Raw genomic sequence first — 14,205 nt, forward strand, 5'->3', positions numbered from 1 at the left:
ATGATCCTCCTGCCTCAGCCTCCTCAGTCACTGGGTTACAGGCTTGGGGCCTGGCTTGGTTCAAGATTCTATGTAAGTAAACTCATGGAAAAGTTCTGGAAGGACAAAGACCAAACTTAAAAGCTAATAATCTCTGTGAAGGGGAAGCTAGTATCCACCCCCAGGGATGGGGTGGAAAGGACTCAGTATCATGTACAACTTGTACACCAAAGTTGTCCTTAAGGAACAGCTTTTACTGGAGACCTCAAATTTATGAAGAAAACAAAAAAAATACAGGTTTCAACTTCAGGCCTCTGGGTTGCTGATTTCACACAAGCCCTAGGAGACACATGTCCTCCTGGGTGTATTTCTGGTCCTGAGGCCCTGGATGCCTTCGCCTTTCATATGTTACTGACACGTAAACAAACCCTTAAGCATCAATCAACTAACAATAATAATGCCATAAAAAACCTGTAAAAGAGAAAAAAAAGATGACTTTGAAACAGCCCCTCACTTTCTGAACCAGGCCCACGATGGCTGGACTACGGCGGAACCAAGGGCTGTGTGGAGCAAGGGCTTTTCAAAGTGTGGCAGGCAACTCACTCGCTCAAAGCCAAAAATGGAAAAGGAAAAATCCGTGTATTTTAGGACAGAGTGAGGGTGTGTGCCTAGTGGCATGGTCTATTTTTAGGAGTTATATTGGGAAACTTCCTCTCTGGATGTGTGGAGGGGGGGAAAGTAATAGAAGGGTAACTACATGACTTACTTCATTCTTAAAATAACTCTCCAACCTGAAATGGGGAATGTCTTCAAGAATCTGGAGTTTTAGCTCTCAAAGGCTTACTTCCACATTCATACTCCTAACTAAAAAGTTTCCTAGAAGATTTTATGGCTTATTTTTGATTCATAAATATTAAGTCTGCACCATTTCAAGAAACTGCACTGGGATCAAATAAAGAATAAATTTAAGGCATGGACAGACCCCAAGTCTGCTACCTACCCTGGGAAGGGGATTCCAGCTTTGATAACTCCCAGGATGTGCTGTTCAGAGGGATAACACACATCAATTCTGCCACCTACCACAAGTGACAGTTCATCCACATTTCCCCCGACATTGTTCATGACTTTGATATGCTTAAAAAATAAACAGCAAACAATGCTGTGGCATTTATGTCAGAGAAATGAATGTTTACTGCCAAATTCTAAATTCACCACTGATACAAGTATTCTTAACCCTTGATTTAAATCTCCTGGGGAGAAAAGGGATATGAATTTGCTAGGAAGAAGAGAGTTCCTGAATAAAAAATAGCTTTCTATTTGTCAGGGATCTTCTTCAATCTGGCCTATGAAGAGAAAGCTAGAAACAATTCTTCATCTGGCAAGAACAAGCTGGGCACGGTGGCACATGTGTGTATCACAGGTACTGGGGAGGCTGAGGCAGGAGGATCACAAGCTTGAGGCCAGCCTCGATAACTTAGTGAGACCCCGGCTCAAAATAAAAAAAATAAAAAGGGGCTGGAGGGCTGCAGCTGTAACTCAGTGGCAAAGTGCTTGCCCAGCATGTGTGAGGCACTGGGTTTGATCCTCAGCACCACTTAAAAATAAACAAACAAAATAAAGAAATGCTGTTCATCTACAACTACAAAAAGGGAATGGAGGGCTGGAGATGTAGCTCAGTGGGAAAACACCCATGGATTCAGTCCCCAATGAGTCCCCTTTCCTCCCCACCAAAAAAAAAAACTCAGCAAGAAGAATCACAGGGGGCTGGGGATGTGGCTCACGCGGTAGCGCGCTCGCCTGGCATGCGTGTGGCCCAGGTTCGATCCTCAGCACCACATACAAACAAAGATGTTGTATATAAGAAAAAAAAAAGAACAATCATAGGGTCATGGGTAATTGCTCTTGTTTTATAATTCCGTTTAACAAAATATGATTAAAATTTTTATTCCCTGAAAAGTAGAAAATGAAATAGAAAAAGTTAAAGGAACAGTATTTAGCGTTCTCAAAGTGCCATTCTGATCTTCACGTTTAGCACATTTTAGACAAAGAAAATGTGTGCAGAGACCCTGCTCCATTGCTCCAGGCTTCCAGTGAAGTGCAAGGATTCCTCTGTAATCACGCTAAAATGTAGCTCCTGAGAAATTAAAGGTGTACAAGAGGCTGCAAACAGACTGAGCGGCCACGGCAGTTCCCTGACCCAGGTTGTCCATGATACGACACATGGTAAAGCTGTCCACAAACCAGCAGGATTTTAATAAAGTACACTTCCTTGAAATGCAATCAATACATCGATGTTCATAGCAGCACAATTCACAATAGCTAGACTGGAACCAACTTAGATGCCCTTCAATAGATGAATGGATTAAAAAACTGTGGCATTTATACACAATGGAGTATTACTCAGCACTAAAAAATGACAAAATCATGGAATTTGCAGGGAAATGGATGGCATTAGAGCAGATTATGCTAAGTGAAGCTAGCCAATCCCTAAAAAACAAATGCCAAATGTCTTCTTTGATATAAGGAGAGCAACTAAAAACAGAGCAGGGAGGGAGAGCATGAGAAAAAGATTAACATTAAACAGGGACAAGAGGTGGGAGGGAAAGGGAGAGAGAAGGGAAACTGCATGGAAATGGAAGGAGACCCTCATTGTTATACAAAATTACATGTAAGAGGATGTGAGGGGAAAGGGAAAAAGAAATGCAACCAAAGTGAAGGATGGGAAAGCATGAAACTGAAAGACAATAACATACTCTCAATTTAAACTGATCCCAGACTACGACCATGTCTTACCTTTTCAGGTCAACAGTTGTGACGCTAAATACAACTCCTTTGAGCCAAAGAATCATGAAGAGCCTCTGGGAAAAGGGGCAGTTTCCTATGCTTTCCCCATCACTGCCGGCCTGAAAGCAGAAAGAAACATTAAAAAGGAGGTCAGCATGAGGATTCGCAAAACGACAGGGCTTTCTGTGCATTTCCATCAAAGCTACCAGAAGACAGGGCAAGGTGCGTTCTGGTCTTTCATTTGCCTCCTTCTCTTATGAGAAACGAGCAGACCAGCAGGGCACATGGCACACACCTGAATCCCAGCGACTCAGGAGGCTGAGGTGGGAGCACTGTAGTTTCGAGGCCAGCCTCAGCAAGTTAGAGATCCAGTCTCAAATAAAAAAAAATAAAAAAGACTGAGAATGTAAAGTGCCCTTGGGTTTAATCCCCAGTACAAAAAAAAAAAAAAAATTTTTTTTTTCATTATAAAAATCCTATATACTATTTTACACATTCCTTCAGGAAGCAAGAAAATAACAAAAGATGCCTTTGTAATAAGCTATTTATAAACTTTTTAATGGATGGAGCAGCTGACTTTTCTAAGCTCAAGAATGAGGTAGAATTTTCCTAAAAATCTGAGTGGGGCATATTTCCCTCATTTCATCAGGTTTGCCCCAACTTGAAAAGGAGACAAGAAAACATTCTGACATTTGCTAGGAATCAACACAGCCTCTTTATTATGAAGTCTATAAAGAGTTCCAAAAATAACTCTTCAACAGTCATTCAAAGACGCTGGTGAGTCAGGAGGTGATGCAGGCCTGTAATCCCAGGGGCCTGAGCTTGAGGAGCCTCAGCAACTTAGCAAGGCCCCACGCAACTCAGGGAGACCCTGTCTCTAAATAAAATATTACGGGGGGCGGGATGTGGGGCACGGCTGGGGATGTGGCTCAGTGGTAGTGTGCTCACCTAGCATGCATGAGGCACTGGGTTCAATCCTCAGCACCACATAAAAATGAAGTACAGATATAATGACCAGCTATAACTAGAAAATAAATATTTTTTAAAAAGTACTTCTTACTATCCTACTTAAATGGAGCTCAAAAAATTCAGAAGCATTTCAGTAAAATGCTCCATCCACAATAAGCCATTAATTCTTTAATGGGAATGAAGTACTTTGTTTCAAACTTAGTGTATCAACCTTCTGGAGGCTTATGCCCGGGGCCATGATCACCTCAATGGGAAGGACACAGGATCTTTAGAAGCAGAAATCCTGCTGACCAGTAACAGGGGCCCCTCCCGCTTTTTCCCTCCCTGCTGGGTGGGGTCACAGGAGACCTTGTCAAGAGACTTTGATCACCAAGCAGCAGTAGTGAGGTCACCTCTGCTGCAGTATCAGGGAGGCCTCGTGGGGAAGTGGACTCTCACCCGTGCCCAGCAGGAATGAGGTGCCTCCACTTTGGGCATCAGTGGAAACCCACGGGAACACCTGGATTTCCACCTTCATCTGTCTGTAACAAGGCAATGATGTCCCCACCCCCCTCACCCTGTAAAAGAAATTGAAGTTAAAGTGTAAAAGACGGGGCATTGTAAAGTTTCTAAGCTGCAAGGCCTGAGTTCAAAAGTAAAGGACCAGGTATTGTTAAGTTCCTCTGCTACCCCCAAAACCTGAAATTCCTGTAGCTGTTAGGACAATACCCGGAACTGCCCAGTAAATATTCCCCCTGACCCTCTGGTTGTTTAATAACCTAGGACCCTGTGTAGCCTGGCACATAGGCATTCAGGGCCCAAAACCAATCAGTTTGAATGTGTACCCCGCTTAGGAGTGACCAATCACCCCCGCCCAACCTGTTCCGCCAATGAATGTACTAATCATGTCTAAGAATTGTTGTTTGATTTTCCCGCGGTGTATGATGATTTGTTAAAGGAGACTGTGATGTATGCAAAGCCCCCGCCCTCCCCAAAAAGTGTACTTAAACACTGCTCAAGCCCTGCCCGGGGCTCAGGGCTGCTCTCCCTTCTTGAGTGAGCACGGAGCCCCAGCGCGCTGAATTGGATCCTCAATAAACCCCTTTTGCTATTGCATGAGTTGGTCACTTGGTGGTCTCTTCCTCCGACGTTCGCCGGACCCTTACAACCCTATACCTCTCTCCATCAGAAAAGTTGAAACACGAGGGTTAACAAAACCCAGGGTCTTGTAATATGCAACTGCCAGGGTTTCCATGAAAGTCACCTAAAAGCCAAACACCAAACACCATCTCTGAGTGAGAAAAGGCAATCAGCCCGCTGCCAGCACCAAGAAGACAGAGATGTCAGGACATCCGACAAAGCGTCTCTCTGAAGTGGTGTGATAAAATATATTTCAATGAGCAATTATCAGCAGCTTGAGCTTGAAAAAACCACAAGCGGAGAAACAGAAGATGGAAAAAATGCAGTAGCTGAAATAAAAGGGTGACCATGGGACTCCTGACCTCCCACTTTCTCCGAAGCTCCCTGGCCCTGAGCAGTATGTTTAGTCACTTCCAGCAAGTGCCACCCAGCAGGCCCACCAGATTCCCAAAGGAACGGGTCTGCCTGATCCTGGACTAGAACCCCCAAACTCTGATCCAAAATAAAAATTCTCTTTGTATAAGTCAATCACTCCAGGTATTTTGTTGCAGTGATGGAAAGTTCACTAACACAGACTCAGAGCCCAGTGGAGGGAGAGAGGGAGAATCAACGAGCTGGAGAATCACCCAGTGAGCAGCACTCATCCATAAATAAGAGGGAAGTGACGTCATCTCAGGAAAAGGGACAGAACCGGAGAACATCATGCTGAGTGAAAGAAGTCAGGCTCGAAAGTCAAGGGTCAAATGTTTTCCCTCATGTGCAGAAGCTAGAGAGAGAGAAAAGAAATAGAAGGGAAAGTAGAGAGGACAGGAAGGACATCAAGGGGAGGGAGAGAAAGGGAAAGAACTGAGGAATAAAATCAACCAAATTATACATGCATGTATGACAGCCAACAGCCGTTATGAATCCTCTTTCATGTGTAAACGCAATGCACCAAGGTGGGGAAGTGCGTGTGAGTAAACAGAGGGAGGACCAGAGGAATAGAGGAAGGAGAACCGGAGGAGGGAAGGGGGAGGGAAAGGAGAAACACTAGGGAATGGACTGGAATAATTATGTTATGTACATACATGAATGCCACAATGAACCCCACTATTATCTATAATTAAAACACACTATTAAATACATTTTTAAAAATTACCCAGCGTAGCCAGGTGCAGTGGCACACAACAGTAATCCCAACAACTCAGGAGGCTGAGGCAAGAGGATTTCAAGTTTGAGACCAGCCTCAGCAACTTAGTGAGAATCTATCTCAAAATAAAAGGACTGGGGATGTAACTAAATGGAAAAGCATTCTTGAGTTCAATCCCCAGTACAAAAAATTCTTTACTCAGTGTAAACAACAGAAAAAAAAGTAGGCTGAAAATTGAATACTTCTTATATATTCCCATGTTTTGTTTGTTTGTTTTTTGAGGAGGTGTACTGGGGGGATTGGACTCAGGAACTCTTGACCACTGAGCCACATCCCCAGCCCTATTTTGTATTTCATTTAGAGACAGGATTTCACTGAGTTGCTTAGCACCTCACTAAGTTGCTGAGGCTGGCTTTGAACTTGTGATCCTCCTACTTCAGGTTCCCGAGCCCGTTGGGATTACAGGCATGTGCCACCATGCCCCATATTCCCATGTTTTGATGTCATCCATCTAACTGACATTGTGAAGCTTTCCTTGTATGCGCTGGCCCAACAATTAGACTCTAGAAATTTAACCTAGTAGAAACACTTACTCTGATGTCCAAAGATACTCTCTTGTGACTGAAGCATGTTTCTAACAGAAAGCCTTGGAGACCCCCGAAGATCATCAGGAAAGGCTCTGCTCAAACAGACCAGCACCCAGGGCGGCACCTAGGCCACTGGTTCAGCCTTCGGCATATGGGTGAGCATTGAGCCACCACATCCCACTGTGGAGTCTGGTGCACCATGATCATGGTCTAAAACTTCAGCCTCACTTAGGTATTCCCTTTCTTTAGTGGTAGATGGACATAACACCTTTATTTTTATGTGGTGCTGAGGATCAAACCCAGTGCCTCACACGTGCTAGGCAAGCACTCCAGCACTGAGCCACAACCCCAGCCCCTAGGTTTTCCCTTTCTTGAATCTTTGTCTAGCAGGACCAGGAGTTTTTGGAACTCTTTCTTTCTGTTTTGTCTGAGTTTATTTTTCCCCCCAAACTGCCTGCTTCCAAGCCTGGAATATATAAGGCAAAAAAAAAAAAAAAAACTGCCAAGAAACTCACTACCATCTCCTCTATTGTCCCAGAAGCAAAATCTCTAAGAAGTATTAAACTTAAGAAGCAAAACAAAAATGTACATCCATATAGTGAACTTGACTCAACAACAAAAAAGCAATGAAGCCGGGGCTGGGTGGGGGCTCGGCGGAGAGCACTCACCCAATACATGTGAGACCCTGGGTGGGATCCTCAGCACCACATTAGAATAAAGGTATTATGTCCAACTACAGCTAAAAAATAAATACTAAAAAAGAAATGCAATGAAGCATTGATACATGCTCTATAACTTCGATGAACTTTGCAAACATGTTAAATAAAAGGAGCTCATCACAAAAGACGATATATTATATAATTACATTTATATGAAATGTCCAGTGTCCAAAATGGGCAAATTCATAGAGACAAAAAGTAGATTATGAGCTGGGACTGTAGCTCAGTGACACAGCACCTGTCCAGCATGTGTGAGGCACTGGACCAGCACCACATAAAAATAAATAAATAAAATAAAGGCATCATATCCATTTGCAACTACAAAAAAAAAAGTAGATTACTTGTTGCCTAGGGTTTGAGGGTCAGGGGTTGGGAAGTAACTACTAAAGGGTACACAGCTTTTTAGAGAGGGTGAGAGAAATGTTTTAAAATTAGACTGATGATGGATGCTAACTTCTTGCATGTATTAAAAACCACTGATTTTTACCTTTTTTAAATAGGTGAATTGTATGATATATAAATAATATCTAATAAAACTGTTTTTGAAATGTGTAGCCAGATATGGGAGCCCACACCTGCAATCCCAGTAACTCAGGAAAATGAGGCCAGCCTCAGCAACCTAGCAAGGCACTGTGTCAAAATAAAAATAAAAAGGTTTGTGGCTTTAGTTCAGTGGCTAAGCACCCCTGGGTTCAATTCCCAATACCAAAAACAAGCAAAAAAAGTACAGGCATAAGTATAAATACACGCTGGAGAAGATTTTAATTTGAAGAATATAAATAGTTCTAAAATTGTAATTTAGAAAAATATACATTTCTATATATTCTTAAAAAATAGAAAATCCAAATAATCAGAGAAAACATGAGTATTCTCACTGACATAGATATAACCACAGATTTCCAGATCAAGAATGAATCTTGGGCTGGGGATACAGCTCAGTTGGTAGAGTGCTTGCCTTGCATGCACAAGGCCCTGGGTTCAATCCCCAGCACCAAAAAATAAAAATAAAAAAAAAGACTGAATCTTAGCATTCATGTGGGTTGTTCTGATGAAAGCAGTGTCTTGCCAGCTTTGTCTGGGGCTCCTCTCACACACTCACTGCTCCTCACCACCAGCTTCATCCTCCTCGCTCCAGACCTCTGTTGTCACCCATGGAATTGCACAATTCTGGTATTCAACGAGAAACTGCTAGATTAACTCCTACATTACAGAATTAAGGTCAATGGCAAATGCCATAAATATTTTAATGTTTTACTAAGTCAAGATTAAAGAACTGCTCACTTAGAAAACCTAGTTTAATCAGTCTTCAGACAAGTGAGACTTTAACATACCTAAGAGGGAGAGTTTTAACTTTGCTCATCTCTTTCTTTGCACCCATGGGACTGGGGTGAGGGGTGATGATGGCTGGGGAAAGAGAGAGAAAAGCTGGGACCTAAAGGTAAGAGTGGGCTCCTGATCACTAAATTATTTAACTGCACACATTTGCTAGGGAATATGCAGAGCAAAGTGTTGCTAAAGAATAACCTAAAAACTGCAATACCCCATTTACGCTTAATGTGGATTCTGTTGATTTAAGTGAGAAGAATCATCAAAATGGCTTAATTAACTGATAAATCACAAACCAAAAGGGTAAATGGAAAATTCATCTGGCCTCTATTACTGATTTCTTTAGGATCTGTGTTAAACACATGCTGAAGCCAACATGTAGAGCCTAAAGATTTAATAAGCTGTTGTCCTTCTATAATGTCTGCAGAGTGTGCAGGAAGTAACAAGGTTTCAAATCAAATTTCTGAGTTTGAATCCCGACCTCACAACTTAGTTATGTCACCTTTAAGGAAGTTACTTAACGTCTATGAAACCACTATACAATCATTATGGGGATCACATGGGTTAGGGTACACACAGCTCCTGGCACATGGTAAGAGTTTAAAAAATGTTGCTTGGGGAAAAAAAAAAAAAAAAAGTTGCTTGGCTTTAAAGATGCTTCAGGTATGGAACCCAGGGCCTATCAACAGTTTCGTTAGTTCAAACCCCTCCCTGGTCATTAGAATCCCTACATTACTTTAGCTTTCAGAAAACAACGAGGGGAAAGAATCTAAGTATATTCCACACTTAACTCCCTTAGCTGATGAAGTATGTTGTAACCCTGTGCTTTAAGAAACAGTGTCCATAAAGTTTCGTCCACTGAATGGAGTGAGCAAAGATATTATTTATGTAGGATGTCAAAAATCTCTGGTCCTGCACAGACTGTACCAATATTTCCTGACCATAACCATATCAAAGAATTAAAATTCAATAAAGTCAAATGATAGGAAGTGGAAGAATTATGACCCTCCCAAGCTCTTACCATGTAAATAAAACCCAGTCCAGGACAAGACAATGGAAAGACTTAGGTTGCTACCATTTCCTTGTTCAGCATTACCAACTCATAAAATCTACTCTCCAAATAAGAGCCTGTGCAATTGAGAGAGGAAAGATGAGTGTGAAGTGACCCAAGGATCCCACCTACCAGGGAGAGAGGCAGCTTAGGAGGGTCTCTTGGGAGTCCACGTTGAATATTCACCTTAATGAACTCTCCACTCTCCCACAACAAGCTCTCCACATGCACTAATCTGGTTAATCCTTATTTCCACTCAGCGGGGAATGGTAGTTAAGAGCACTGATCTAGAGCCAGCCACTCCACCATTTCCTAGCTAAGCACTAAGAAGTAATTTGGCCTCTCTGGGCTGTTTTCTTCTTATAAAACAGGGACTATATCAGTGCCTCCCTCAGTGGATTGTATGGGAATAAAGGAGCTAATACATATCAAGGGCTTAGAAGAACACAAGGCTCTAAAGTCGAGGGTGTAGCTCACTGTACACACACCCTTTCATTCTTTCCGATATTTTTAATATGGACATGCATCTTTTATTTAAAAAAAGCAAGCAAACAAAAACCTTTCTACCCTAAACATATTAAAATGAAGGAAAACACAAGTCACAGAATGACTATGGGAAAGCTCTAAAGATAAAGGGCATCTATGTAACAGAATTATATAGGACGTGGAAGAATCCTCAAGCAGCAGGTTTAAATGGAGACTACCAGATCTCCCTTCAGATGCCTGCTTTCAATAGGCTGGGGCGGGGGGCAATCTAACAAGTCCTTCACGCAATTCTAATTCTGATGCATTTGGTGGGTACACCATATTTCATAAACACTGACAGGGAAACATGCAAAAAAAAAAACAAAACTGGAAAGGGTTTGCTCCATGGTTAAACTTTGAATCCCTCTCGATGTCTTTTGGACTCTGCTCTTCATAGACCAGTAACCTGATCGCTGTTTGGCATTGTCATGCTTGGTAAATAACAGTTCCCTCCCTGCTGTTAAAGGAATGCCAACCTACCTGGCCTTACACTGGGACAAACCCAAACCTAAACCAAGCCAGCTCAGTGCCCTGTAAGAGTCAGACAGTCAAATTCAAAAACATTTTTATTTCACATGAACTAAAAAGCAAAAGTGAGAACTTTTTAATGCGAACCAATATGACATTAATGTTTCTAAGAATTTTGGCTTAAAAACTAAATATAGTGTCAAGGACAATTTTGGGGACCCAGAATTCTTTATAGATCAAGTGCTGTGGGATAGTTATATCCAGTTTGAAAGAACAATCACAAATTTTATACTATAATGTACACTGCTAAACGTTGTAGCTAGTCAGGAAGAGAAAGGATTCTGTTGTAATAGGGGTGGAACCAACACCTGACTTGTTGCAAAACAGGCTAAACTTTCCATCTGGAAGCTACTTAACCATGGGTAAGTTACTTAATCTTTTGGGGTCTTGGTTTCTTATTCCAGGAGGGGGGTGGGAGACTGATTTATTGAAGTTGATAACTGTAATGTAACAACATTGTAAACACCGGACACATCCCCTTACTGGAGTACTTGGGGAAAAAAGCCATGGGGTATGCAACTGACAGGCAAACAATAATAAGGGCAAATGTGGTAAAATGTTAACAATATGTAAACAAAGGTAAAGGGTGTTCTTTGAATTGTTATTCTTGCAACTTGTCTGTAAATTTGAATTCATCTCAAAATAAAGTGTTTTTTAATTATTAATCTAGTTTCTACATTAGCCCTAATAGCTTCTAACTACATTATAGCTCACTTTAATTGTACCACTGAAATATTATCTCCTGATTTTTTTTTTGAGAGAGAATTTTAATATTTATTATTTAGTTTTCGGCAGACACAACATCTTTGATTGTATGTGGTGCTGAGGATCGAAACCGGGCCACACACATTCCAGGTGAGCGCGCTGCCGCTTGAGCCACATCCCCAGCCCTGATTTTCCTGATTAATAATTTTTCTCAAAAATAAATTGAGGGCTGGGGTTGTGGTTCAGAGGTACAGCGCTTGCCTATCATGTGTGAGGCACTGGGTTTGATTCTCAGCACCGCATATAAATAAACAAAATAAAGATTCATTGACAACTAAAAAAATATTAAAAAAAAAATTAAGCCATCATCTTTCTCAAAAACTTAAGTCCCCAAATCATCTGGGAACTAACAGGGCACAGAAGGCACTACAGCAAATTGATAGTTGCCTGCCCAACATCCATGCATTCTTATCATTTTTTGATGATAGGACACCTATTTTTGATCAGCATCCATTCCTCCCTGTTCCCAGGACTGCAGGCGATGATGATCCAAACCCCAACCCTAGGGCAGTTCCTGACTGATTCTAAGTCAGTTTTGACCATTCCATTCGCCTTGCCACTGACTGATTTAGACATAATCATGGGACCCAGTTCTAGCTATTAAGACACAGAGTCTCCCAGGAAAAATTTCTAACTCTTAAGGATTCTAGCAGAGGAACACCTTGGATGTGAAACCTGTGCAGACTTGACAGTGGCTTGAGGACAAACCAACACCAGAAGACAGAGCCAAGAGAATCACTAGCAAGGGGCTGGAGATGTGGCTCAAGCAGTAGCAAGCTCGCCTGGCATGCGTGCGGCCTGGGTTCGATCCTCAGCACCACATACAAACAAAGATGTTGTGTCTGCCGAAAACTAAAGAATAAATAATAAAATTCATTTTCTCTCTCTCTCTTTAAAAAAAAAAAAAAAAGAGAGAGAATCACAAGCAAGCTGGATCCTGGCAGGCAACATGCACATGGAGCTCTTCCTAGACTTCTTTCGTCATTAGAGCTGATCTGAATTCGGGTTTTCTGTTATTAACAATCCTAAATATCCAAACCAATGTTGTCATTTATCTCTAATTAAGATTAGCAGGTAGGGCTGGGCAGTAGCTCAGTGGTAGAGTGCTTGCTTAAATAGCATGCACCAGGCCCTGCATTCCATCCCTAGTACCACCTAAAAAAACAAACAAAAGAAAACAAAAAAGAAAATCAAGCAGTAAGAACGAAAATATTTAAATGTGGTAAAGAATGAAAAAAGAGGGGCTGGGGATATCGCTCAGTTGGAAAAGTGCTTGCCTTACATGCACAAGGCCCTGGGTTCAATTCCCCAGCACCACCAAAAAAAAAAAAAAAATTTTTTTTTTTTTTGAAGCGGGAGCAGGTACTGGGAATTAAACCCAGAAATGCCGTAGCACTGAGCCATATCCCCAGCCCCACCCACTTTTTTGGAGACAGGGTCTGCCTCCCTAAGTTGCTTAGGGCCTCACTGAGTTATAAAACTTGCCATCCTCCTACCTCAGCCTCCTGAGTTGCTGGGATTACAGGTGTGTGCTACTGTGCTTGGCTAAAAAAGAAAACTCTTTATATGAGTAAAGGAGAAATAACGGCATTCCAGGACTCTTGATTTGTTTATAACGAATTCTATTTTCCATAGATTTCAATTTTAAGACAGTATTTTCCTCTGAAGTTCACAGTATGGGCTTTCTTTCCTCAGTCACATAGCACCTTACAGAAACCTCCTTACCTAGGTCCCAGATAGGGATACTCCACATCCAATATATATTTACTGAAGGTCCACTATCTTCGCAGCATGTAGTTGGCCCACAAGAAACTACTAGGAGTGAGAAAGATAAGATCTGGACTCATGAAACTTAAGATTTTTGTGAAAAAAAAAATAGTAAGCATATCAAGTTAAAAACTGTAAACTGTGGTTAAGTGTCTAAAGGAAACAAAGTACTCACAGGAAGGACAAGGAGCACCTACTTTAGATAAGATGTCACAGCTGAGTGTGTTGGCTCATGTAATCCCAGTTACTAGGAGGCTGAGGGAGGAGGATCACAAATTCAATGCCACTCTCTGCAATTTAGGGAGGCCCTAAGCAACTCAGCAAGACTGCCTCAAAATAAAATATAAAAAGGGTTGGGGATTCAGCTCAGTGGTAAAGCACCCCTGGACTGAGTACCCAGTAACCACACACACACACACACACCCCGCCAAGAAAAAAAGATGGTCATAGAGAATCCCTTTCACCATGCCAATGTAGTCTGAGACTAGACTTGTGAGTACAACAGGAAGTGGTACTGGCAGGGGCCAGATCCTGAAAGACTGTCTAGATCAAACTAAAGAGCAAATTTTACACTCACCGATACAACAATTCATTCATTTGAAAATGTTTACCAAAGCCTACTTTTAAATAAGCATTTAACATGTTTAACAGCAAGGACTGAAAGCAGAGTGCCTGGTTTGACATGGCAGTTCTTCTACTTACCTATCTGTGGTACTGGGTACTGGGCAAATTATTTCATCTCTCTGGGCCTGTTTCCTTATAACAGGGGAAGAATACCTACTTCCTAGAGTTATTATGAATATTAAATGAGAATGTGGAAAGTTCTTAAAATACTTCCAGTATGTGATGAGCTCTCAATAAAATGAGCCATAGGAAAACACTCCCAACTTCATGAACTCCCGGTGGAAAGGTGAAGAAGGCAGTGAACAGGACGAGTGCTTTCCACTGAAGGACAAG

The 14,205-nt window shown here is 41.8% G+C and overlaps 1 protein-coding gene across 1 annotated transcript in view; it reads right to left on the bottom strand.

Moving 5' to 3' along the window:
* Clic4 (chloride intracellular channel 4) overlaps nucleotides 1–14,205 on the bottom strand; it is a 67,642-nt gene that overhangs the window by 26,086 nt on the left and 27,351 nt on the right. The window contains exon 2 of the mRNA XM_076861017.1: nucleotides 2,773–2,882. Within this exon, the coding sequence (XP_076717132.1) occupies nucleotides 2,773–2,882 (110 nt within the window). The remainder of the gene's footprint in view (nucleotides 1–2,772; nucleotides 2,883–14,205) is intronic.

The sequence above is a fragment of the Callospermophilus lateralis genome, chromosome 7, assembly GCF_048772815.1.
Source record: "Callospermophilus lateralis isolate mCalLat2 chromosome 7, mCalLat2.hap1, whole genome shotgun sequence".
NCBI classification, from domain to species: domain Eukaryota; kingdom Metazoa; phylum Chordata; class Mammalia; order Rodentia; family Sciuridae; genus Callospermophilus; species Callospermophilus lateralis.